Source organism: Arvicola amphibius, chromosome 1 (genome assembly GCF_903992535.2).
Source record: "Arvicola amphibius chromosome 1, mArvAmp1.2, whole genome shotgun sequence".
Lineage (NCBI taxonomy): Eukaryota > Metazoa > Chordata > Mammalia > Rodentia > Cricetidae > Arvicola > Arvicola amphibius.
In genome coordinates this window covers 3,799,488-3,823,739 of record NC_052047.1, presented here as the reverse complement: position 1 = coordinate 3,823,739, position 24,252 = coordinate 3,799,488, and the positions used below count along the sequence as shown (strand labels likewise).

Sequence of the window (24,252 nt, the reverse complement as noted above, 5' to 3'; positions counted from 1 at the left end):
TAGAGCACAGTGCAGACTGCCCAGCTCTCTGGAAGCTTGCCCTGAGCTGGAGCACCCCAATCTCATGGCCCCACAGCACCCCCAAACCACAGTGTGCTGACTCCACCCTCCCTCACCCACCCCATGGCATCCTGACCAGCTCCTTTCTTTCCTATCTTTACAAGACACATAGGTCTCCACCCTTGAAGGGGAGCAGTAGAGGTGGCCTGGATACAGAGGCTCTAGGACACTGTGGGGCAGAAGCCAGCGCCTCAGGCCAAACCTGCAACTCTTCTCCCATCCTGTGCACAAGAACACTGGGCCTCGGCATCTGACCCTGGTGAGTGTGGGCAGGCAGGGCTGGGAAATCCTTTGCAGCTCATTTCCAAGTGTGAAATGTAATGTCTTGGTCATGTCACCTGTCTGTAGAGAGTGTGGTGTTCAGGGTGGGTTGATGATGTACAATCTCTGATTTCTCCAAATGTGTGAAGGTGAATAAGGTTGATGATGTTGGGTGGGTAAAAGCATTATCAAGTAGTGAAGTTCCCATAAGTGAGAAAGAAATTTATTAACACTGGCATTGTAAGAGACCTGAATAATTTATTCTTTTTATTTATCCCATGATTTAAAATTTGTACAAAAGTCTTTAGTTTGCTATGCAGCTATTTATCAACTTCTTACAAATCTTACTCACCTAGTGCATAAGAAGTTTGAACAGACAGAAAAATTAAGAGCCAAAACAACTAGAGTGTAAACCTGCTACTGGATTATGTATCTATAATGCTATCTTCTTTTATTTTCCTGTGTAATACTAAAAATGTAATCGCTGGTCATAAAGTTTAATAGTAACACCTATTTACTAAGCACATGTGCCCAGGCCTGGGCGTTTACACAGAAGAGTCCTTCTTATGGTGTTAACACACGCCTCTCTCTACCAGTGCGTTCTCTTCAGTCAACGTGTATCACAATGCACACACATGCAGAGCCTGTTTCTGCACTAAACTGTGGCTAAGCATCTGTGAAGCAATTGAATGGCGGATAAATATGACAAGTGAAAAATGTTAGTGTCAGAAAGATGAAAAATACCAACATTTTGGGTTTTTTTTTGATTGATTATCCAACAAAGGCTCCTTTTAAACAGGGTTAAGGGAATTCCATGGAAGAGATATTAGTTTGGGGCCTGACTACTGGGTTTGCATAAAAAGTTTGTAAGATTGGTAGGTGGCTCTAGTGGTTAGTAACTTTTCAGCTGCAGGGTAGGGAAGCTATCTTTAGCTAGCATAAGGCTGTGGGGCACCTGCTGCTAAGTTAGACCCTGAGTTGTGGTTTTCCCTGATAACTGCTTTCTCAGATCCAGCCAGCTCCAGCAAACTGAAATTAAGGTCCAGTATCTGGAGGGGCCACTAGAAGAGCTTGTCAGTACACTTCTCTGGCTCCTTGACCCTCTCACAAAATAAAATACAGGCTAGAATGGAGAATTTTTGTGAGAAAGAACATCAGAATGAATATAAATACATTTAGGAGCCCTCAAAGCTGAATTGAGTTATATTTTAATTGATTTATTCCATTTTATTTGATGTTCATGAGTGTTTTGCTTGCATGAATGTAAGCACACTGCTTGAACACTTGGTGCCTCTGGAGGTCAGAGAGGCCCCCGATTCCCTGGAACTGGAGTTGCAGACAGTTGGAAGTCCCTATGTGGGGCTGGGAGTGTAACCCAGGTTCTCTGCAGGAGCAGTGTGTGCTCTTAACCGCTGAGCCATCTCTCCAGCCCTTAAGTTGTATTCCTGAGACCATAGCAAGAAGGGGCCAATCAGTCTCCCAGCTCAGGAACAAGTAGGGGAATCATAATGACTTTTCAGAGAAGCTTCTCCTGGCCTTTGCTTTTGAGGGAACATCTCTTGTGCGTGTTAATTTTGGTTGTTGAAAAGACTCAAAGAAAGGCTATGCCTAGAACCATCCCATAATGCCAGAGCAGTCCCTCTGCTAAGGTAAACTGTAGTTGTAATTTTCCTTACCCTGTTACAGACACCTTGATGAGCAGGTCTTACTTAAAGATGAACCAAAGTTTTTTCTACAGGTTATGTGAATTTTGTGTTCTTTAGGAAGCAGTCCTCAGGGATTTACCCCCAAATGTAGGGTACTCCTACATCAATCATCAATCAAGAAAATACCCACAGACTTGCCAATCTGATGAAAGCAATTCCTCACCTGAGGATTCTTCTTCCTAGATTGTAGCGGGCATGGTCGGTTGGCAATTGGAAATAACCAAACTAGCCTTATATAAAATGCTCAGCTTTAATAAAAGGGGAAAAATGGAAGAAACTTACAGAGCCAGAGTTCCAGCGAAGAGCAGGGAACCAAGAGCAAAAACAAACAAACACGGATCTTTTAAAGGTATTTTGTGCCCTGAAGGGGTCATGCCCCTCAGACAAGGGATTGGTCAGCTTCCCCAACACCAGATGACTCCAGCATGTGTCAAGTTGACAAAAGCTAACTACATACTTCCTGAGTTACTGCTATTGATTCCTTAGAACTACAGGAGTTATTTTCCCCTGAGTTCTTGTGATTGTAGCTTTCTGTCTCCTTTGTGTTTTTATTTTCCCGTGGGTGTCTTCTTCACTGCTGCCTATGTGGTCAAGCTTTACTTTAATTATGTTCATCTTGAAGGGCAAATTTGCATGTAGTCACATTGGTCATTAGTTCTTTTCTTTGAGTGCTCAAACACACAATTACATGCTCTGGCCGTTAACATTTCTGTCAAGAAATGTGCGGCTGTTCTGGTTGGTTTGCCAATCAGGTACATGTTAGTAACTCGGCTCTTTTCTTAATAGCTTCCAGCATTCTTTAATTGTTCTGAACTCTTTGACCTTTACTAAGAGTGTGATATAACAAAAATATTTTCTGGTCCTATCTATGTGGTGGTGTAAACTACCTCTGTACCCAGACATTCTTATCTTTCCATAGATACAGGGTATTTTAGGATATTTCTTAAATGAATAGGTTTTCTATTTCTTTTGCCTCTGTTTCAACATTCTATTCTAACAAAATAAATTCCTGTTTGGTTTGTCTGTTATATCCTGGAGGTCATCTTATGATCAGCTTTTTTTTTTAAGGTCAACTTTTCTTTATTTTTCTCTGAATGCAATAACTCATTAATCTTGTCTTTGAAGACCTGGTATTTTTATCTTTCACTTAATTTAGTCTATTCTTGATCCTTATTCTTGAATTTTAAAAAATTATCTGTAAATGTTTCCAAGATTTCCATTTAAAAATTCTTTTCTTACTTATTATTCATAGTCTATATTTTTTTACTTATTTCCTTCAGTTGTCTATATGTTTGAAGTTGGAATTATTTTAAGTTAACCTCATGAATGATTTCTTCAGGGCTCTACCTAATTAAGTATGCTTAGATTCAGTTCCTGACACTTTATGATCTTTTGAGGAAGTGGTATAACCTTGTTTCCTCTTATTCTTGTGTTTTGTTGTTGTGGTTGGTGCACCTGTGGGAATGAGTGTGTTTTACACATTAATTAGGATGTGTACATTCATCAAGAGCTTTATCCTCAGCACTGGTCAGGATGGAGAAAACAAACAGCAACAACAACAACAACAGAGTCATCTTCCCCACCTCCCATTTATCCCCCTCCCCTCTCCACTCCCCCTCCCTCTCCTGTCCAAAGAGCAATAAGGGTTCCCTGCCCTGTCTGAAGTCCAAGTTCCTCCCCCCTCCATCCAGGTCCAGGAAGGTGAGCATCCAAACAGGCTACGTCCCCCAAAGCCAGTATGTGTAGTAGGATCCAAATCCAGTGTCATTGTCCTTGGCTTCTCAGCAGCCCTCATTGTCTGCCATGTTCAGGGAGTCCAGTTTTATCCCATGCTTTTTCAGTCCCAGTCCAGCTGGCCTTGGTAAGCTCTGAATAGATCAGCCCCACTATCTCAGTGGATGGGAGCACCCCTCGCAGTCCAGACTTCCTTGCTCATGTTCTCCCTCCTTCTGCTCCTCATCAGGACCTTGGGAGCTCAGTCCGGTGCTCCAGTGAGGGGCTCTGTCTCTACCTCCATCCATCGCCAGGTGAGGTTCTATGGTGATATGCAAGATATTCATCAGTATGGGTATAGGATCGCACACTTGTGCAACCACTTTGGAAAGCAGTATGGCGGTTTCTCAGGAAATTCGGGATCAACCTACCCCAGGACCCAGCAATTCCACTCTTGGGAATTTACCCAAGAGATGCCCAATCATATTACAAAAGCATTTGTTCAACTATGCTCATAGCAGCATTATTTGTAATAGCCAGAACCTGGAAACAACCTAGATGCCCTTCAATTGAAGAATGGATGAGGAAACTGTGGAATATATACATATTAGAGTACTACTCAGCGATAAAAAACAATGACATCTTGAATTTTGCATGCAAATGGATGGAAATATAGATAACTTATTAATACAAACAAATTATTCCTACCTATAAAATATCAAGCCAGGAACAGCTAGACCCATGGATGTTTGAAGACCTAGTTCAAGAAACCAAGCTTGTGTGCTTGTCTAAAATACCAGAGCAATGAGCGCTGCAATGCCCTCCCTTGGATCATACCCACTGAGCCAGCATCAGCCCACCCCATGCATGCATCACCAGATACAAGGCAATAAATGCTCAACTCTATCCCCAGGATGTCTGCTCATAGGATCAGCCCTAATTGAAACGACCCAGTTGAATTCCCATTTGTTCAGACCCCCATGCCTGCAGTCAGTTCTGTGATTTGGAGCAATCTGTCCCTTGAGCCATTTCTATATCTTGAACTGACATTGTGCCCTGAACCAACCGAGTATTTATTGGCCGCCCTGTTCTGCATGTTCATCTGCTATGTAATTCTGACTTCTATAATTCCATCTGCACACTTGTGCATGTGCACATGCGCACAAATGCATGCACACACAGAACTTGTGGTAATGGTGGTCGTATATTCAGCCTCTGAACTTATATCATAGTATGCTTTTGAAGTAAGACAAATCTGCCCCATTATCTGTCTCCTTCTTCCTTTATGAATTATGAATAGCATTTATACTCTACTCATTAGTGCTCATTTGTTTCTTAGGAATTTGGCATCCAAGAGGAGTCTATGTCCTCAGTTACACCTGCTTCTCATTACTTAGGTAATCACTAATCATGTACTGCTCATCAATGAGGAATCTGCCTATGACTTCACAGTTTAAAGAAGCATTAAGTGGGCTGCTCTGTGTAATGATGTGCTTGTGTGGACCATCAACTTAATATTGCTGTTCCTTCTACAGGAAGGAAGAACCTCTGGAGATGTCTTCCAATAATGACCCTGTTACAATTCCAGTGACAGAAATAAATCCCAGTGACCATCCTGGAATGGACACCAGTGACCAGAACATATTGACTGGAGAGGCTGTGTTAAGTTTTCATAATATCAGTTACCTAGAAACAGTGCAGCATGGCGTTGCATGTTGTAAAAAAACAAGTGTGATAGAAAGACTATCAAATATCAGGTATGTACATGAACTAAATAGACCAGTATATTGAACAACTTTTTCAACAGATTCAGACTTTCTCAATTATCAATAAACTATGTGTGTATGTGTGTGTTTGCATGTATGCATATATATCTGTTTATGTGTGTAAGTGTATATGTATGTGTATATCTCTGTTTGTGTACATATAAGTATATGAGTGTGTATGTCTATATCTGTTTCTGTGTGTTTATGTGTATCTGTTTGAGTGTGTATAAGTGTATGTGTGTATGTTCACATGTACAGATGTGTGGATGCTATTACACACCCATAGCACAAGACTGTCAGAGGAAAACTTTGAGCACTGGTCTTTACCTTCTACCGTGTTGCAGACAGAGTCCTTCATTGCTCACTGCAGTGTATGCCGGGCTAGCAGCCTGCAAGTGTCCTGGAATTCTCCTGCTTCTGTCTCCCATCTCGCCATAGAGCATGGAGTTACAGGTGCCCACACTGCACCCAGCTTTATGTGAGTTCTGGGGTTTAACTGAGGTCCTCACCCTCACATAGCAAACGCTTCACCCAGTGAACCCTCCCCAGCCTCACCTTGTCATACAGACGAACAGATCCACGATCCCAGTGAGATTCATGCAGTGGAGACTGAAGAACAACACAATGGATGAATGGAGCTAAAGCTGGTTCTTTAAAACACAAACGAGCCTGACAAACCCTTAGACAAATTACAGAAAAAGCCCAAAAACAATTGTGAGAAATGGTTTTAATTGAATAAAATTAAGGATGAAAAAGTAATATAAAAGGCATACTGTTAACATCAAGGAATATGAGAGATTATTGCAAATTTAAATTCCACAAATTAGAAAATCTAAAAGAATTGTGCACACATCTATGCACACATCCCCTCCGTAAACTGAACTGAGAGTGTAGACCAGGCTGACTGGGTCAGTTACCAGTGACGAGAGGGAAGCAATGAGGAAGTCCCAACAGCAGAAAGTCCGGGTCCTCAAATATTTGCTCAAAATTCATTAAGAGCTAAAAAGAGCTAAAGCCAACATTCCATACATTGTTCCATAAGATAAAGAAGCCATGCCTTGAGGGACGTCCCTCAAATCTAAACTGAATGTATTCTAATCTCGTTATCAAGAAAGAAAATTTTCATTTTGTGGGTGTGTGTTTGGCTTTTCTATTTTGATTAAGGCTGTTTTCTTTGTTTTGAGTGTTAAACTTGGCAACCCTCTCCTGACCTCAGTTCTTCTTTCTGGTCTTTGGGTTTCTACATAAGATGTATAGATTTTGGTTTGATTTTATTTTAATAGTAAGGACACTGCTACTGGTATTCTACAACTCTGGTTTTTTTGCTACAAGGTCTTCTAAGCAGCAAGCAGGGTTATATGAAGACACTGCTCATCAAACATTAGCAAGAAGCTGTTTTGGCACATAAAGGCCATGTGTGCAATAGAGTCCTCTGGAGATCCTGCTATTTGCTTCACAGATATTGAACTTAAATGCACCATGCTTCAAAAATGACAAGTCCTTAAATAATAAACAACAGGGGTTTTGTGATATCTGATGCATTTTTCTGATATTGTAGTTTTTGTGAGTTTTTGGGTATTTCCTGTGTACAATTTCAATAGCATATTTAGTGTAGATCTAAAGGAACATAACTTCTTTTAAATTGCAAATTCAAGCATTATGATTTTGTGTTTACAGTGGGATCATGAAAGCTGGCCTCAATGCCATTATGGGACCTAATTATGAGAGAAGATCATTGTGAGTATAACAAACAGCATATGCAAGCCCTTAGTATCCACTTTCTGTATTGCAAAATCACTTCTATGGGAATTATTTAAGTATTGTGTGAGTGTCTCTAGTCAGGTCCTATGTGCTGTTTATAATGTGCAGAAGGATGCTTCCTAGTTTCATACCAAGAGCAGGAAGTCTTACAAGGTCACTTTACTGAGAAGAAATGATAGAGTGATTGCTATATGATGTTGGGTCAGTTTACTATTTACTGTGAGGGAGATCGTATTAAAATTAGAAAGATGAAGGAGAAGTTTTTATGGAGACAAGAAATTACTTTAACAATTTGAGCAGCACATTACCAGTTTGAGTCCCTAAGGTCAACAGCAGGGAGGGGAAGTCCTGTGGATCACCATCACACCTTTCTTTCATAATTCTGGGCTGTATTAGAGCACACACTGAGCTGAAAGGAGTGTGTGTGTGTGTGTGTGTGTGTGTGTGACTTCAGTTAATCTTATACAGAATTTTTATTCTGAGTATCTGAAAGCTGATAGCTTTTACTGAAGGGAGGAAGTAAACCACACAACATATGTAATCCTTGTAGGTTATTAGATGTCTTAGCTGCAAGGAAAGATACACATGGATTATTGGGAGATATTTTGATAAATGGAAAACCTCGACCTGCTAATTTTATGTGTACTTCTGGTTATGTGCCACAGGTAAGTGCTGGTGGATTTGTAATTTTAGATTTCTCCTGCTTCTGTATGGGCAGATGCTCAGTTTATAGATTTGTGTTTTCTAGTTAATTATACGACACATTTATAGGATCTGCTTCTTGTACAGTGGGTTTTTACAATGGCTTAGTAGCCCAAGGCTGGCATTATTTAGGAAGGTAAGGAGAGGTTGGAATATGACATCTGTGGCACAGTATTGGTAATTGCATCTGTGATTTAATTCTACAGAGGACTACAGTTGTCCTGTTTTGCTCTTCCTTCATCTCTCTCCACTGCTTAGAAGATGCCTTCTATAAATAATTGCAGGTAGCAGTCACCAAAATCCTTCTGCTCTACTTGGAAAGCAAATGGAAGGGCAGGTTCTCTACTTGAAATTAGTAAAATTGAAAGAATATTTTTCAGTAGAGTATTACATTGCATATGTTTTATATGAGAATTAGGTTACATTTAATAGAATGATTGTCTTAATGATAACTGTATTTAATTGAAATACTATTTAACCTTAAGAATGCTGTAGCAATGTTCACGGTGACTGTGAGAGAAAACATAGAGTTCTCAGCTGCTCTTCGACTGCCAATGACTATGACAAGAGAAGAAAAAGAAAAGCGGATTAATGAGGTCCTTAAACTTCTGCATCTGGACGAAGTGGCAAATGTCAAGGTAGTGTGAAGAAAAGTCTTGAAAGATTCAGAGTCAAATAAAAAATGACCATGATGATAATATGACTCCGTCATCACTTTCCTATAAAGTGTGTGTCAATGTAGCTGCTGTCTGTATTAATGAGTAAGCAACTGGTTACCTGATGTAAAATGGAAACTGAGCTGCAAAGCCTTCTTTACAATGGTAAACCTGGCAGTGGACTGTGATCCAGCAGGGAAAAGTGTTCCTCACATGAGCCTCCTCTTCCCTCAGCCTTAAACTCTTCACTTTAGAGAATTGGACAAGTGCTTTACTCTATCTATTGTCTCTTCCCCTAGAGGACTTGACTCTTTTTTTTTCCTCATGGTTTATTTTTTTTATATTTAAAAATTTCCATCTCCTTCCCTCCTCCTCCCCCTCCCTCCACTCCTCTTCCCCCTTCCCTCCCCTCCTTCTCCCCCTTCCCTCCCCTTCCCTTCACCCATACCTCCCCTCCCTCCCTCTCAAGGCCAAGGAGCCATCAGGGTTCCCCACTCTATGCTAAGTCCAAGGTCCTCCCAACTCCCCCCAGGTCCAGGAAGGTGATCGACCAAGCTGAGAAGGCTCCCACAGAGCCCGTCCATGCAGAAGAATCAGAGCCCAGCGCCATTGTCCTTTGCTTCTCAGTCAGCCCCCGCTGTTGGCCACATTCAGAGAGACGGGTTTGGTCGCATGATCCATCAGTCCCATTCCAACTGGAGTTGGTGATCTCCCTTTAGTTCTGTCCCACCGTCTCCATGAGTGAACGCACCCCTCACGTTCCTGACTTTCTCCCTCATGTTCTCGCTCCTTCTGCTCCTCATCAGGACCTTGGGAGCTCAGTCCAGTGCTCCAATGTGGGGCTCAGTCACCTTCCCCATCTGTCGCCAGCTGGAGGTTCCCTCACGGTCCTGACTTTCTTTCTCATGTTCTCTCTCCTTCTGCTCCTCATCAGGACCTTGGGAGCTCAGTCCGGTGCTCCAATGTGGGGCTCTGTCATTTTCTTCATCTATCGTCAGGTGGAGGTTCTATGGTGACTCTTGTTTCAGAATGTGCTTCTGCACTGACACAGGATGTGAGATGGAGAACTCTGGCTCTGTGTTCACTCTGCATTTGTTTCCCTCCAGGGTTGTCCTTGGTCTCTTAGCATTTACTTCTCACGTGTGTAGTGCTTGTTATTTTCTGTACTTTCTTTTTGTGTTTATATTTCATCCTGTCTGTGGTTGCTAGTTTTATCTGTCAATTTGACACAACCAAGAATCACATTGGCGTCATCTAGAAAAGAGTCTTAGTGAGGAATTGTAGTCAGGTTGACTTGTGGTCATTTCTGTAGGTGATTGTCTTGAGTATGTTAAATGATGTAGAAAAATATCCAGCCCACTTAGGTAGCTCCATTCTCTGGGTTTGTGTCCCGGGTGGCATGAACATGGAGAAAGTGAGTTGAGCACTGACAGACATGTGTGCATTCACTCTCTCTGTGCTCTTCACTGGATGTAACCAGATGCAGCAGCTTCCTGCCTTGACTTCCCTACAGTGGTTACCTGTACTTTTAAACTGTGTGTTGAAATAAAACCTTTCACTTCCTGTTTATTTTTGTAAGATCATTTTATCTTAGTAACTAGACAGAAACATAAGATATCCCTTTGCTCTCACTCCTTCCTTCTGTATCTTCTGTCAATATTTATTATCAGCTCCTTTGTCAGGATTTGATGATAGAACCCTGTGCAAGAGCAACAAAGGCTGGACCTGGTGGTTCCTATGAGATTTGTGCAGGATCAGGAGGGGAATAGATAGGCAGTGAACTTCACAGCTGACTAGGTGAGAGTTAGTTAATTTCTTACTCACATATTTCAAAAAACTTTTATGTAATACTTCAATCCTGAATACGTAATTACTCTTAATCTTTAAAAATTAAAGATATATGTTAATTAACAATCCCATTCTTAACTATCAAAATTAATAACTCTTGATATTCTCAGCCCTGTCAGGTCTAAAACCATTTGCAATCCCAAATGTTTATTATTATTATTATTATTATTATTATTATTATTATCATCATCATCATCATCATCATTATTATATTGGTTATAGAACCTTATTAAGCATTTAATTTATTATATGCCTAGAGTTTTTAAAATATTGGTGGTAGTGTTTTCCTCTTCTTGTGTCCTCCAAACCATCCTGCCTCCACAATGACATCGACTCATTGAGAAGATTGTATAGCGCTGTCTGCCAGACAATTGGGGGTATGGATGAAAATGGGCTCCCCAGAATAGGATTTTTATGGATTAGCTCCTGTGGTGTCTCCTCCTTAGAGACAGTGAGGAAAAGGAAGGTACTGGCTGTTGATTCCCATGATCTTTCTCCACAGTCATTTATGAGATGTTTGCCTTCTTGAAAGAATAATAGAAAAGCTGACCTTTACCACACTTTCTTTTTTTTTCCTGAGTGATGGAATTTTGTGCACTTTGCTTACCATAAAGTTCTTTCTTTTGTTCTGTTTTTAACAATAATTAGTCACGGCACTAAGTTGTTTACTTTTATTTTTAAGGATAACATATCAAGATACTTATTAACTTCTCGAAGTCATGAATTGTAATAGATTGCAAGAACTTTAATATAATTTTAATCATAGCTTTCAAAAAAGATGTGTGTGTGTGTGTGTACATGTGTGTGCTCATGTGTGCGCCTGTGTATTCTTATGTGTCTGCCTAAAGGCCATAGCACACACATGGAGGTCATAGGACACCTATTTCACAGGTCCTTTCTCTCCTCCCACCTTTTTTGTAAGGCAGGGTCTGTCTTGTTCTGTTGATGCCCTACATGAATGTCTGATGCCCTGATCCACGTCCCACCACACTGTAATTACATCTTGAGGGAATTACAGAGGCATTCCACTATATACAGCTTCATATGTGAGTTCCAAGGATTGAACTCAGGCTTCAGGCTTGTGTGGGACAAGTGCTTTTCCCTACGAAGACTTCTCTTCAGTCTTTCACAAGATTTTGATTTAAGAAATATAGAGGCAGAATGTGGTTTCTGTCATACAGCCAGCATGATAGTACACTTGCTGATACAGCACCCTGGCTTCTTCATGTTTACAACAGTAGACTCATTAGAGTTGGTTCTCACTGCAGCATTTTAACAGACCATTGAGGTCTATCTTATTCCTGAGTGCTTAATTACTTTTCATTCATAAAAATCTGCTTATCTATAACTCTATTCTTAACTATCAAAATGAATAATTCCTTTATATTCTCAGCCTTGTGACCACACTATCCATGATGTGTGATGTACTTCTCTATATGTGTTGCTTTTGCTGGCTAATGAATAAAGCTGCTTTGGCCTATGGCAGGGCAGAATATAGCCAGGCTGGAAGATATATGTGAGACAGAGAGTGAGAGAGTAGGCAGAGTCAGAGAGATGCCATGTAGCTGCCAAAGGAGATAGATGCCTGACCCTTACAGGCAAGACACAGCCTTGTGCCGAATCACCGATTAACAGAAATGCATTAATTCAAGATTTAAGAGCTACACCTGAGTTACTGGCCAAGCAGTGTTTTAATTAATATAGTTTTTGTGTGATTATTTGAGTCTGGGAAGCTGGAAACGAACACGCAGTTTTCACCTATATATCCACACACCCCAAAAACCCTTTGTTGTATGTTGATTGTCAGGATAATGATATAGCAAAATCTTTTATTACTTGGACAGGCTGATTCGTCAAATGACTATGACTGTAGTTTTTCTTGTTAATAATGATGATCATTGCTGCTTTAGCCTAGACCTATAGAGCTCAGGAAAAGGACCAGTATAGCAATGGAGCTGGTCACCGAGCATCCCATTTTGTTCTTTGATGATCTCACCACTGGCTTAGAATGGAGCACTGCTACTGATGTCATCTCGGTCCTGAGAAGGTAAGTGCTGAAGGAACACTGAGTTTTATTCATTTAATACCTGATCACTTGTGTGTATTTTTGGTGCAGGAGATTCAGAGGTAAGCTACAGAATTTCTTTCTTGTTTATTAGAAGGAAACTTCAATTAAGAAGGAATACACATCAAGAACAATGAGAGGGAGCATAGGGAAGATGGCTGTGGTGAATGTGGAGAGTGCTTTAAATAGCCTGTCCCCATAGCACTCAAGACAGTGTCAAGAGAGCCGAGTGGGTGAGATTCGAACAGCGTGCAGACTGGAGGGAAAACGCATTTGCTCTGAGGCAGAGCATGTTTGGTGTGTCTGGGACATTAAAGAGACCCTGCTGACTAGAACCCAGTAGACCGAGGGGTTGGAAAATTGCTAGTGCACTGCTAAAGACACCACAGACTGGGTGACTTGACAGAAGTTAAATTTTTTAGAGTTCTGAATTCTGGAAGTCACAGTGTCTGCTGAGGCCTGGGTTGGTTGTAGTTGGTATCTCTTCCCTCCTCATGTGTCTGTGCTCTGATCTCTTAAATGGACCCCAGTGACATTAGGATACCATAGCAATTTCAATGACACTTAATCACCTTTTAAAAGACTCTTCCTCCAATTATATCCACATTTAAAGTTCTTAGATGTGAAGTCTTCAACAAATGAGTCTTTGGAAGGATACAATTCAGCCCTCCACATTCCTAGTTGAAGTGAGAGGGGCTGGTTGGGTTGGATGTAGATTGCCTAGACCCCCTGGGCCACTGTAAGGACTAAGGTTTTCCATGGCAGGGGATGTTGGAAAGCAGAGCAATGCAGCATGGAGAAGGTTATGCAGTTGCACTATGGGCACGTAAAATGTCAGTAGAAGATAGAGATGTGGAGGTTCTGTTGCTAGGAAATGGTGGACTTAGAGGATAAATAGAATTATCTCAGGGATTGACCCTGGATGTGATGGCTGAGGGAATGATTGCTAAGTTCTGGGTCCTGACCTGGGGAAGAATGAGTAAAAGCAATGACACTTTCTTCTCTCAAGAAGTAAGCGTGTGGCTGAAACATTTATACAAAAATGTGTAAGGGTTAGTTTTTCATTTTTAAGTATAATAAGAGTTGCCAACTGACTTAATAACCCCAAGAACCATATGAGGACTATCCCATTCCCATGGCCTAGGCTCCTGCTCTTGAATTTTACCGTGCTCTCTGTCTTTACTTTTTCTTGTTCTTTGTTTTTTTCTGACATGTTCCATTACCCTAAATACTGTTGCCTGTCCCTCCAGGAACCGAGATCACTCTCTTTTTGTATCTTCTCAGTGATGAAGTCAACAATTGGAGCCTTGCCATCTTCTAGCCTGTGGACTCCTCAAGGGTCACCACCTTCCCTGTCTGTTCACTTTCCTGTCTACTTCAGGATACTCTCTAAGATTAAGTTCTTGCTCATTTCCAGTATTGAATGCTTTTCTCTGTTCCTGCGTGCCATGACATTACTAGTCTTATTGCACTACATGAGGTTGTCCCCAGTGTGGTTTCTCCCAGTGTTCTAGTTGCTAGTCTTAGTGCACGGCATGGAGTTGTCCCCAGTGTGGTTTCTCCCAGTGTTCTAGTTGCTAGTCTTATTGCATGGCATGGGGTTGTCCCCAGTGTGGTTTCTCCCAGTTTTCTAGTTGCTAGTCTTAGTGCATGGCATGGGGTTGTCCCCAGTGTGGTATCTTCCAGTGTTCTAGTTGCTAGTCTTAGTGCATGGCATGGGATTGTCCCCAGTGTGGTTTCTCCCAGTGTTCTGGGAGCATACTTGGGCCCTGATATGCTGTGTTCTCCTTGGATTCCAACACTCCAGGAAGTGCATCCTCCATGGTAGGAATATTTAATTTTTTTACAATTATTTGTGTGTGTGTGTGTGTGTGTGTGTGTGTGTATGGTGTCTATATGTGTGTAGCATAGATGTTGAAGTCAGAGGAACACTTGAGGAACTTGGATTTTTACTTCCACCAAGTTGTTTCTGAGATTTAAACTCTTAGCATCAAGTACTTTTGCCCATTGATCCATCTTTCTTCCCTGACTTGAATCTTAATCATCTCATAATCCTGGTGGTTGATAGGTTATATAATATGAAATTACAGTTTTTTCATTTGTGATATTTTAATAGTCTGACAGGAAAAACAATCAACTCTTATGCCATTATTCTGTTCCTTATATCATCTCTACTGACCAGTTGTGGTGTGAATTAGTATCTTCTGCTCTTGCTTTAATTACTTCATAAGCTGACATGACATTCTGTCTGGGAAGGTGTCTTTTCTCAGTTCCTATTTTGCACAATGTGCTATGATATGTTATTCTTCATTATTCTAAGTATTAAATCAATTACAGTTTGACTAGTGGAAGCTCCTTCACTGTGAGGTTTTTATTATGTTTTAATTTATTTTCTTGGAATTTCAAGCAATATACTTTAATCTTATTCTTTCTTTTGATAAGGATTCGTATATCTAAAATAAAAATTTTTAAATTAAATTATTTGAGAAGAGCTGAAGAGATTAAATAAGAGTTAAGAGCACTGGCTGCTCTTCCAGAGGACTCAGGTAACCTTCCCAGAATCCACACGGCAGCTCACAATCATCTGTAACTGCAGTTCTAGGGGATCTAATGCAGTCTTCTCCCCTCCACAGGCACCAGGGATATTTGGTAACAGACATACATTCAAGGCAATACACCCTGTAAAACAATGCTTTTTAAAGAAATGGTTGACAAATTTATATTTTTAAAATAAAAATTTACTTTCATGTAGAAAAACACCTTCTGTTTCTGTAGGTGTGATTCTGTTGGTGTGATTCTGTAGGTGTGATTCTGTAGGTGTGATTCTGTAGGTGTGAGACACTGCCCAGGATTCCAAACTAAATGCTGTGGGAGAAGACATTGAGGCCGCAGATCCTAGACCTTACTTTGAGGAAGGATCTCGCCATGTCTGCCCTCTACTTTGAATATTTGCAAGCTCTAGACTACCATCCTCCTAATGTTCCAGCTTACAACATAAGGGTCTTCCCACACCTAAGCTGCTCTTCCTACAATCACATTTAATAATATTTTAATTCCACACCAGTTATTTATCATTCTCTCTGCCCTTTTTTATCTACCTCTCTCTTCCTCCCTGTCTCCACTTCTCCCTATATTCTTTGTCAAACACATTCAGACAAACACAATCCTTGCTGTGTAGCAGTGAGCTCTCATCGTTTCTTAGACAGACATTTTATTTCTCTTCTTAGCTGATGGCACTCTGTTTTACCTTCTCACGGGGTTGCAAGTCTTTTCTCACAAGGAATCCTCCACTTCTGCACCACCTTGTGTTGGTATTGCTGTCTGTCCTGGCTGTCTTTGAGGCAGTCTATCTTTCGATACAGTGACACCTCACAGCATATGCTTGTGAGACACTTGTCTTAAGGTTTCATAGTTTGTCATTTTACCCTGTAGCCCAGGCTGATCTCACTTTCTTGCCTCTGCCTTCTCAATTCTAGAGCTCAAGGTGTGCACTGCACTTCACAGCTTTCTCGTTCTCCTTTCCATTTCTCCCTCCCCTCCCTTCTCCCCTTCTCTCCTTTCCTTCCTTCCTCACCTCTGTTTTATTCTGTCTGTTAGTCTTCTTGAAATAGAATCTCCTGTAATCTAGGCGGGACTTGAACTCCTGATCACACAAATTTTTGGAATGTTAGAGATATGCAACCATACCCAACTTCAATAAAAATATTTCATAGCAGTTTCAAATACTGTTTTTTGTTATTGGTTCTTCTAACAGAAGATATGACCTCCTGAAATGGTAGTTCAGCATTTTTCCTGCCATGAAATTAAATCAACAATCAAATCCCAAGTTTGCCCCTTAACTAACTGTGACCTCTTCATCTGTTGCTTGACCGTTTAAGCCTTATCAACACAAAAGGGAAATTATATTAGAAATGACTTATGCCAATATTATGAAAATTGAAATTAGGTTATTGTTGAAGTGTTTAGCCGGAGAGCAAGTGGTTAGGAATGGGAGCCACATCATCAGAGCAGTGAAAACCAATTCCTGAAGAGGAGAAAGTGTGAACGATTGAGGGGAATTGTGCTTACAGTCATAGCTGTAATGTTTGTTCTGTCATTGCTTCTCAAGCTTGCGTGAACCTGTCAATCACCAGGGCTGCCTGCTCATGATATGGATTCCCTGCACTGACTCCCAGATATTCCAATTCAGTGTCTGAGAAGACAGCACAGGGATCAACGTGGTAACACTTGAGTGCACTACTGATGTCTCACATGTTAGAAGTCCTAGAGTTTTAAATAAAAGCTTTAACTTGGTTTCTCTATCTGGTGCATAGTACAAGTGAGTAAAGTTGTTTTTAAGGAAAATTCAAGCTGATATAGGAACTAAAAGTATAACTTCATGAATAAAATATTTTGTTAAGAATCTCAAGGTTTCTGTTCAGTGACTTATGACTTTTCCTCTCTTTAACCTTAGGATGTCTAGGAGGGGACGGACAATCATCTTCTCCATTCATCAGCCCCCGTACTCCATCTTCAGACTGTTTGACAGCCTCACCTTAGTGGCCTCGGGAAAAGTCATGTTTCACGGGCCTGGGCAGGAGGCTTTGGAGTTCTTCAAATCCGCAGGTATGGCTGGCTTTGCTGTGAGAGCTCCTTCAGTCACGGGATCTGGGGGAGAACAGGGGTTCTCAGGAATGCTGCTTGGGCCTCATGCAGACTTACTGTGTGTGAGTTTCTCCATTTTAAATACCTTTGGTTAATTTGGTGACAGGATTCTGCTAGTTGTGCAGCATGGGCTTTCTGTGCAAGTCTCTTTCTTTCTCCTGTCCTCTATGCATGCCTGTGTACAGGATTTTTACTGTGCCTTTTTTCCCTGCTTCCCAGTAGTGCTGACCCTCTTAGTTAACATGCAGGGCTCAGGCTCAGTTATCTGTCCTTTGAACAGCTTTGGAAAAGCCCAGCATCATCGTGTTCTTGCTCATGTAGCAGATGGTGGTTTTCAGTTCTCTCCTAGTGTGACCTGACTCTGAGGAGCTGTGGAAACATTCCTTAACTTAGTATTAACTTCACATTTCTGGTTTAGGTGATGCTTGGGAGCTATAGTTGCTCAAGTCTTACTTCTGTGGACTCATGTTTTTGGTCTGCCTTTCCCTGACTGAAATTGGATAATGAAAGATTTTTTTTAATGGTTCATGTCATCAATTTCTTCTTAGAGAAATATGGATGCAGTTATGGATGATTATCTTTGACTACAAATATAGGTTTAAATACTTGCTGTCCAGTGCACTTTGCTGTTGATTAATCTTTGTAATTTAAAAATGTATGAACATTTGTGCATCTACAAAGTCCAATAAAAATCTGACCAAATTCTATTGATTCTTTCACAAGAAGAGTTCACATATCTATGTCTATGTCCATGTCTATGTCTAGTCTGTTCATATGTACAGTTTACATGTATGTCTAATTGTCTTTTTCTATGTCTAGGCTATGTCTACTCTGTCTATGTCTGTGTATTACATGTGTGTCTGTGTATGTGTAGCACCAACATAAGCACACACATGTAAACAATAGGCTGTAAAGCAGAGATTGCTGAAATATCATGAGTGTATATATAAAATAGGAAAGATAAGTAAAAGGGGAAGAGAAAGTAGAGGAAGAAATTCTTAGATTCTGTCTCCCCTCCCCTTTCTCACTCTCTGAAAGAGGATCCTCACATTTCTGTTCTTGGTCTGACTTCTTTGTAGGTTATGAATATGATTCCCACAACAACCCTGCAGATTTCTTCCTGGACATCATTAATGGAGGTTTCTCTGCTCTATTAGACATAGAGGAAGATGGCCATGATGGTAAATGAAGCTTTTAGAGTCATAGGTTTTCATCTAACTGATTTCATTGAAACACAATCATGTATCTCATTGGAATATAATGTTTTACATTAGTTTTTTGTTAATTAGTGGCATTAAAATTAGCTAATAGACATTAGTGCATGGTATTTTTTATTTAATTTACAAAAGAATATTTATATGATATTGTTACAGGGAAACTTTGGGTTCAAAGTTTATGTACATATTGTTTGTCAAGTTAGTTTTGTTATTGTTTTAGATATGTTTTGCTTATGTAGCCAGACTGGCCTTAAATGTGTGCTCTTTCACCTCACCTCCCAAGTGTAGGTATTACAGGGCTATGTCAACATCCTGTCTTTGTTTATAACATTTTAAAAACAAGATACTTGACAGTTTATACATTTGCATATATGTTCACTTGAAGCAGAAAGTAGGGGCCAGAGTTTTACATTAAGAAGTATAGCTCCATAAGGGAAAGAGGACTTTGTTAAGAATTGGGGTCTGGATGGGAAAAGGCCTTTTGGTTTGCTGTATCCATGAGATAATGACAGTAGTCAGGTCAGTTAGGGATACTTTTCTAATATGCAAATGAATTAACACAAGAGTAATATTTTTATTGTCAAAAAGTGATGGGCTGAAAATGGAGCTAGGCTGGTAGAGTGCTTGCCTATCTTGCACAAAGCCTCGAGTTTGGTTCCTAGCAGCACATAACTGGGTGTGAAGGTGCATTCCTGTAATCTCAGCACTTGAGACAAAAACAGGAGGACCTGGAGAAGTTTAAGGTCACCCTTGGTTTCAGAGCAACTTTGAGGCGAGTCTAAGGTACCTGAGACTGTCTCAAAGAGAAGGTAATACATAATTTATCTGTTATTCATGAAAAGTGTCTCAGAAAAATCAGTTAAATTATTGTCTAATGTTTCTTGTCTTTATCCACTTTTATCCTGAAGTCGACAAATATAAAGAACTTTCTGAGAGACAGCACCAAGTCAGAGAAAACTTAGCCAATATGTATGCCCAGTCCTCCTCATACAGAAAAATGAGAACTGAACTGTATCCACTCTTGGGGGAACAGAAGACAAGGAGGAGCTCAGCCTTGGAGGAGATCACGTGTGTCACCCCTTTCTGGCATCAGCTCTGGTGGATTTTCTGTCGTTCATCTAAAAATTTTCTGGGTTTTCCATGGGTCAGTGGGATCCAGGTAATCTGATGAGTTATTTTAATTTCACTGTGGAAAAACTCACGTGGGAGCAATTTGTTTCTGAGTCAGTCTACTGCAGGGTCACAGTTATCTTCTGCTCCTTCCATGTGTTTGTCATCGCCACTCCGCCTGGCATAGAGAAATGTTCAGTTATACAAGTAGACTATGATTAGCTTTTTACTTTCAGAAAAAGTTTTTAGTGGTTGTTCTTTATTAAGAGGAACTGTAATGACTTATCCAAGTAGGAAATTTAATTCAGGAAGTACAAGGAGTTCAGAACACCTGGGAGCGCCTCAGACCTGTCTGGTTTATATCATCAGTGCATCCTACAAGTTCAAAATCTAGGAATGAGTCAAGGAGGAAAAGGCTTTTTCCTGATGTAGCTTTCCTTGTGAGGGGATGGATGGTCACTGGATAAACAGATAAAACTGTAGCCTGTCAGATGAGAGAATGGACTTGGGGAAAGTTTAAGCAGAGAAGGGGTGGAGATGCCTGGAGAGGGAAAGGACGGTTGATCTGTGCTTGAAATCATGTGGTGAGGAGACAGGGCCATGGAACAGCTCTGAGGGAGCCTGAGCATCGACTGCCTGAGATGAGCCCGCTGCAGAGTGCTGTTCCCTCATCAGGAGTCCAGTGTGTGAAAGCAGTAGCTACTCAAAGAGTGCAGCTCACACACAGTAACTGGACTGAACGATGCTCTTCCCTGTCAGCCACTGGAACTGGGAGGAGGTGAAGTTCTACTTTTCTTTATACTGATTGCATAACAAGGATCATCATGACTTAAGATAATCTGTATTTTAACATGAATATCCCACAGGAATGTGGTTCTTCCAGATCATTGGGCCATCACTTATTCAGTTATCTTTTAATCATGATGTTGATGATTCTGCTGTGTTAGTGTTTGATCCTGGGGCCTTAGCCATTAATGGGCAATCACTCTACCATGGACCTACATCCCTGTCCCTGTCCAACCAGAACTTACAGTCAATTCTGCTGTTAGTGCATTGCTATTTTATTCTCAGGCATTTAGTTTCTGTTGAATGTGCAAAGTCATGTGTTATTGGTTCTAATGAAAAACCATTTACTTAATGTGTGTGCTGCCCTTTTTATATTTCAATGTTGCTACTTCCCTGCCTGAATGTAAATATTATTCATTTGAGTTATACTGTCAGTTGCTCCAAACACTTTGGTCTTTTACTTGGGCATTATGTCATAAAAGAGACCTTTCTATGTCCATTCTTTCTGGGAAAAAAAAATTCAATATGACTGGAAACGAGTGAGTTACATTCATGAAATTGAGTTACTCATTGTTCAACAGTGAGGCAATGTCATGAGGTAAGGTGTGTGTGTGTGTGTGTGTGTGTGTGTGTGTGTGTGTGTGTATTAATAATGCTAGGAATCTAGGAATTGAGGACTAATTTTAATATTTTTATGTTTTTATTTTTCATGTATGGGTGTTTTGCTTGCATATATATCTGTACACCATGTGCATGCCCATGGAGGCCTGAAAAAGGCATCAAATTCTCTGAACTGGAGTTACAGAAGGTGATTAGGGGCCATTTGGGTATGGGAAACTGAGTTCCAGGTCCTCTGCAAGAGCAGCAAGTGCTCTTAACTGCTGAGCCATATCTCCAAGCCCTGGGATTTTGGTTTCTAATTTATCACATTGCATGGTAGGATCCTTACCCTAAGATCATAATGTTCTACTTTTAAGACATTATCTGAGGAATACCACTGATCCATCCCCTTGGCCTGGGTGCACTTGTTTCTAGCTCTAAGAGTAAAGAAAGCCTGAATTCCCTTGAGCCACTTGAAGTAGAAAGCTGCACATGTTCATTGGCAGCAGAGCTGAGACCCCAGTTTAGGTGAAGACTTTCTGTCACTTACCTGGGTTTTGTTCCCAGAGCTCCCCAGGCACCTGCATATTCTCCCATCCTGTGTCATCCAAGTTTTAGTTCCTGAACTGAGTCCTTCACTGGCTGTTCCTGGTTGAGCACTGGGAGAAGTCTTAGGTTTTCCAGAGTCTGCACTGTTGCAGCCTCAGATTGCAGAGACCTTCATTTTCAGATTAGCATACAAGCAGTCTATTAATGTGTGTTTTATATTCTCTCAGAGCCTCTAGCCAAAATATTGTGTTCATCTCACGGGAGATATCTGATTCGGATTTTAAAATAATGAACAATGTGTAGAATACTTTCTACTCCCAATTGAAATTTTTTTCTTTTCCCTGTTTTCTTTTTGAAAGGTAATTATCATAGTCGTACTGGCCTTGATTGTGGGTACCACTTTCCGTGTCCTAAGAAATGTTTGTTTTGAAGTCCAGACCAGGTAAGCAAATGAGAAAATGCTGTCACTTTGTTCAAACTTATATAAATCTATGAAGAACTGGAATTTGAGACAAGAACAGAGTAAACATTTTATCACATGATAGAGCATGTTGGTACATGAGTGGAAGACCTCACTTCTCCACATGTGTTTGTATGTAGAAATTAGGAAACTACACACACCACACATTTCACATTTTGCCAGTTTTAGTGTATGGAGTAGCTTCATGCTATGCAACTATCACCACACTCTACATCTAGGGTGTTTTTCATTTTCCTGAGTGGAATCTCACAGCTCTGAAAGAAGACTCCCCATACTACCTGCTCCAGATTCCTGGCATCAGCCATTCTGCTTTCTGTCACTGAATATGACTAACGTGGGAACCCTGAATTGGAGTCACACAAGTGTCTGTGTTTTGGTGTTGTTTGTAATTGTTTTGGCAGGCTTGTTTCTATTGGTGTGTTGTCATCAGGGCTCATCAAAGTGTGGCATATGTGAGGATTCCTTGGGTTCTGTAAGGTAGAATAACATCCCATTGTGTGTATATGCTGTGCTGCTTCCCATTCATTGTGGCTGGAAATGTACTTTGCTCTCACCTTTGGTTGCTATGAACCATGGTGCTGAGTGTACAAGTCCATCTGTTTGAGCTCTGGACTTTTGCTCTTTAAGGTAGAAAGTTAGAGTTCCCAAATGATAGGCGATTGGATTAATTCTTTAAGGAACTGCTGTTTTGTCTTCAACTTCATTGTACTATTTTATATCTTCATCATCAGAACACAGAGGCTCCAATCTGTCCATACCCTCACTGAAACTTATGTTCTTTCTTGTCTGTAATACTATGCCTAAGAAAAATTAAATCACAATTTCATGGTTGTTCTATGAAGTATCTGCAATTTCTCATTTTAAATAGGAATATTTTCTTTTCATTCCACAATTATTTATTTCTTTAGTGTGTGTATATGTGTGGGCATGTGTGTCCTATGGTGTGTGTGGAGGCTGCTTGTTCATTTCTGGCTGCCTAGACCTTGAAATATTTACTCAGAAACTATATTATTTGCAATACTATTTGGTCAATAACTTAAGTGTATTTCTGGCTTACTCTTATGCCTTAAATTAACCCATTTCTATTAATCTGTGTATTGCCATGTAGCTGTTGCTTACCAGTAAGGTTCCAATGAGTCTGTCTCTGGTGGAGACTTCATTGTGTCTCCCTGACTCCACTTACTCTCTCTATATATCTTTTCCAGCTGGGCTATTATTCTGTTAAGTCACTGGCCAAAAGCAGCTTCTTTATTCTTTAATTAATAAAAGCAACACATATCTAGAAGGACTTCCCACACCACTGCAACATGCATATGGATGTCAGAAAACAATTGACAGGAGCTGTTCCCCCCAACAGGTGGGTTTGGAGGATTGTACTCAAGGTCATAAAGCTTGGGGGCAGTTATCTTACCTGCTGAACCATAACTTAATTTTCTATGGCTCCTAATTTTTCCTTGCTATTGAGTTTAGGTTATTTTTGTTTCTGAGATGTGACCAGATACATGATCCACATACATTTCTTCCCTTCTGTGTGTTTCTATTTTATCTGTTTATAATGCCTTGTTACATAAATGTTTTAGTTTACCTATTTATTCTTCTGTTGCTCCAGTGCCAATTTTTTGAGTAAGTTGGGTTTGTATGACTGGGAGTGTGGGGTAATAGGATGAGACTCAGTTTCTCCTGACTTGTCCTATGGATGTCCCTTTTGTGGTCTTTTTTAGTTTTGAGCTATAACGTGGCTTTAAAGATATCCTTTATAAACTTTTTAATGACTATAGCATGCTCACAAAGAGTTTCTCATCAGGATCACAATTTCCAGAGAGGCTTGACTATTAAGGAAAGATAATTAAGAAATTCAGGAAGCTTCTCTTGAGAGAGTGAGAGAGAAATATATATATATATATATATATATATATATACATAGATAGAGATAGATAGATGATAGATAGATAGATAGATAGATAGATAGATAGATAGATAGATAGATATTATTTGTCCAGGTTTGTGTCAGGTGGACTTATGTTTGTGTGGGTGTATACACATGTGCATGTTTATGAGTATGCATGTGTCTGCATGTGGACGTCAGAGGTTGATGCCATGTTTTTATTGATGTCCCTCCACTTCCTTTATCAAGGCAGGTCCCTCACTGACCTGGAGATCATTGACTTGGCTGGGCTGGCTGATGAGCTCCAAGTGTCCACCCCGTACCCTTCATCTCTAGGGTTACAGATGAGAAGTGCTATGCTGGGGACTTTCCCATGTGTTCTGGGCATTTGAACTCAGGTTGTCAAGACTGCATGGCGGACACTTTGCTGAATGGGCCAGCT

The 24,252-nt window shown here is 40.5% G+C and overlaps 1 protein-coding gene across 1 annotated transcript in view; it reads left to right on the top strand.

Moving 5' to 3' along the window:
• The first annotated feature begins 236 nt into the window (after positions 1-236).
• LOC119824803 (ATP-binding cassette sub-family G member 3-like) overlaps positions 237-24,252 on the top strand; it is a 48,443-nt gene continuing 24,427 nt past the window's right edge. The window contains exons 1-10 of the mRNA XM_038345284.2: positions 237-319; positions 5,276-5,497; positions 7,184-7,243; positions 7,818-7,932; positions 8,455-8,607; positions 12,384-12,520; positions 16,992-17,143; positions 18,262-18,363; positions 19,308-19,558; positions 21,804-21,886. Of these exons, the coding sequence (XP_038201212.2) occupies positions 5,295-5,497; positions 7,184-7,243; positions 7,818-7,932; positions 8,455-8,607; positions 12,384-12,520; positions 16,992-17,143; positions 18,262-18,363; positions 19,308-19,558; positions 21,804-21,886 (1,256 nt within the window). The 5' untranslated portion in view covers positions 237-319; positions 5,276-5,294. The remainder of the gene's footprint in view (positions 320-5,275; positions 5,498-7,183; positions 7,244-7,817; positions 7,933-8,454; positions 8,608-12,383; positions 12,521-16,991; positions 17,144-18,261; positions 18,364-19,307; positions 19,559-21,803; positions 21,887-24,252) is intronic.